Here is a 1,162-nt window from a genome sequence, read left to right on the forward strand (position 1 = left end):
AAACTTAGCCTTTACAAATGAGGGGTGCCACAGCGGCAAATTTCCCCCCAATATTTTAAGGAGATATTAACGAGCTCTTCCATTACAATCATTTTTTTCTACAGCACTGTACAGTTGTTTTATAGAAAGTTGTTAGAAACATTTGGCTCCAAAGCTTAGGAATATTGGGAAAAAACCACGAGACTTCCAGTTTCCAGGATAAGCTCCACCTCCTTGATTTGTGCCTCAGTTTGAGAGACAAAACCCACAGAAATCTTCACAATTTTAACTCTCCATCCACGTTAGCATGCCCAGGAGATCACGTCCCACTTCCCAGCTCTTGTCCCACTTCCTAGCTCTCATCTGTGTGGAAAAGAAGCAGTCAGAACCAGGCACCAGAACTCCCCGCAAAACCAACACGGCGGAGCAGGGCCACCAAGATCCCAGCCCGTACCTGGCCAGACAGTTTTCCTCCGCGGCGCATCGCAGGTTGTACATGGACATCTTCTGCACGTACGTGGACGCCTGGATGTAGTAGGGGTCGGGCACCAGGTCCGGGAGACCTAAACGTCAGCAAATGACAGGCGCAGCAGTAAGACAACCTGGCGCCCCCCACTCCAGTTTCTGATCCCTCCAGGTCCCTTACTCCTCACCCTTTCGCCCACCGGGACTGCAGGGTGGGGATGAGAGTGGCGGGAGAACTGGGGACGAACTGGGCAAAGCAAAGTGAAAAGGAAGCAGGAGGGGCCGGGCCCGCGGTTTGCACCAGATTCCAGGGCTGCCTCTGCAGGCGCGGGGGGAGGAATTGGATCTGCGGGGACCAGGGCCCGCCGCGCCCAGGCAGCCACGTCGAGGAGCCACATAGTTGGGGACCGGGTGCATGGGGGCTTCCAGTGGGCTGGGGGGTGCTTACCGTACTGGAAGTAGCCGGTGCCGTATCCGGGACGGTACCGGCTCCCAGGCCGGGGCCTCTCATACGTGTCATAGTAGTTGTAATAGGGGTTGTCATCAGTATACTTGTAGGGGTTGTACGGGTCGTCGCCCACCATGTCGTCCACGCGGCTGGGCGGCAGCAGGTTGCTGAGCTCTGGGACATCGCCCGGCGCGGTCTGGTTACTCGCGCGCGAGATGCCAGAGTCGCGGGCCCCGGACGAAGAGTAGCCAGCTTGGAACCATCGGCGGG

At 57.1% G+C, this 1,162-nt stretch overlaps 1 protein-coding gene across 1 annotated transcript in view; it reads right to left on the reverse strand.

Moving 5' to 3' along the window:
* The window catches only part of LOX (lysyl oxidase), an 8,941-nt gene that overhangs the window by 7,073 nt on the left and 706 nt on the right, over window positions 1–1,162 (reverse strand). Inside the window, exons 2-3 of the mRNA XM_008577582.1 lie at window positions 893–1,157; window positions 434–542 (exon numbers count right to left, since the gene is read on the reverse strand). Coding sequence (XP_008575804.1) covers window positions 434–542; window positions 893–1,157 — 374 coding nt within the window. The remainder of the gene's footprint in view (window positions 1–433; window positions 543–892; window positions 1,158–1,162) is intronic.

The sequence above is a fragment of the Galeopterus variegatus genome, unplaced genomic scaffold (assembly GCF_000696425.1).
Source record: "Galeopterus variegatus unplaced genomic scaffold, G_variegatus-3.0.2 Scaffold1545, whole genome shotgun sequence".
In the NCBI taxonomy this organism is placed as follows: domain Eukaryota; kingdom Metazoa; phylum Chordata; class Mammalia; order Dermoptera; family Cynocephalidae; genus Galeopterus; species Galeopterus variegatus.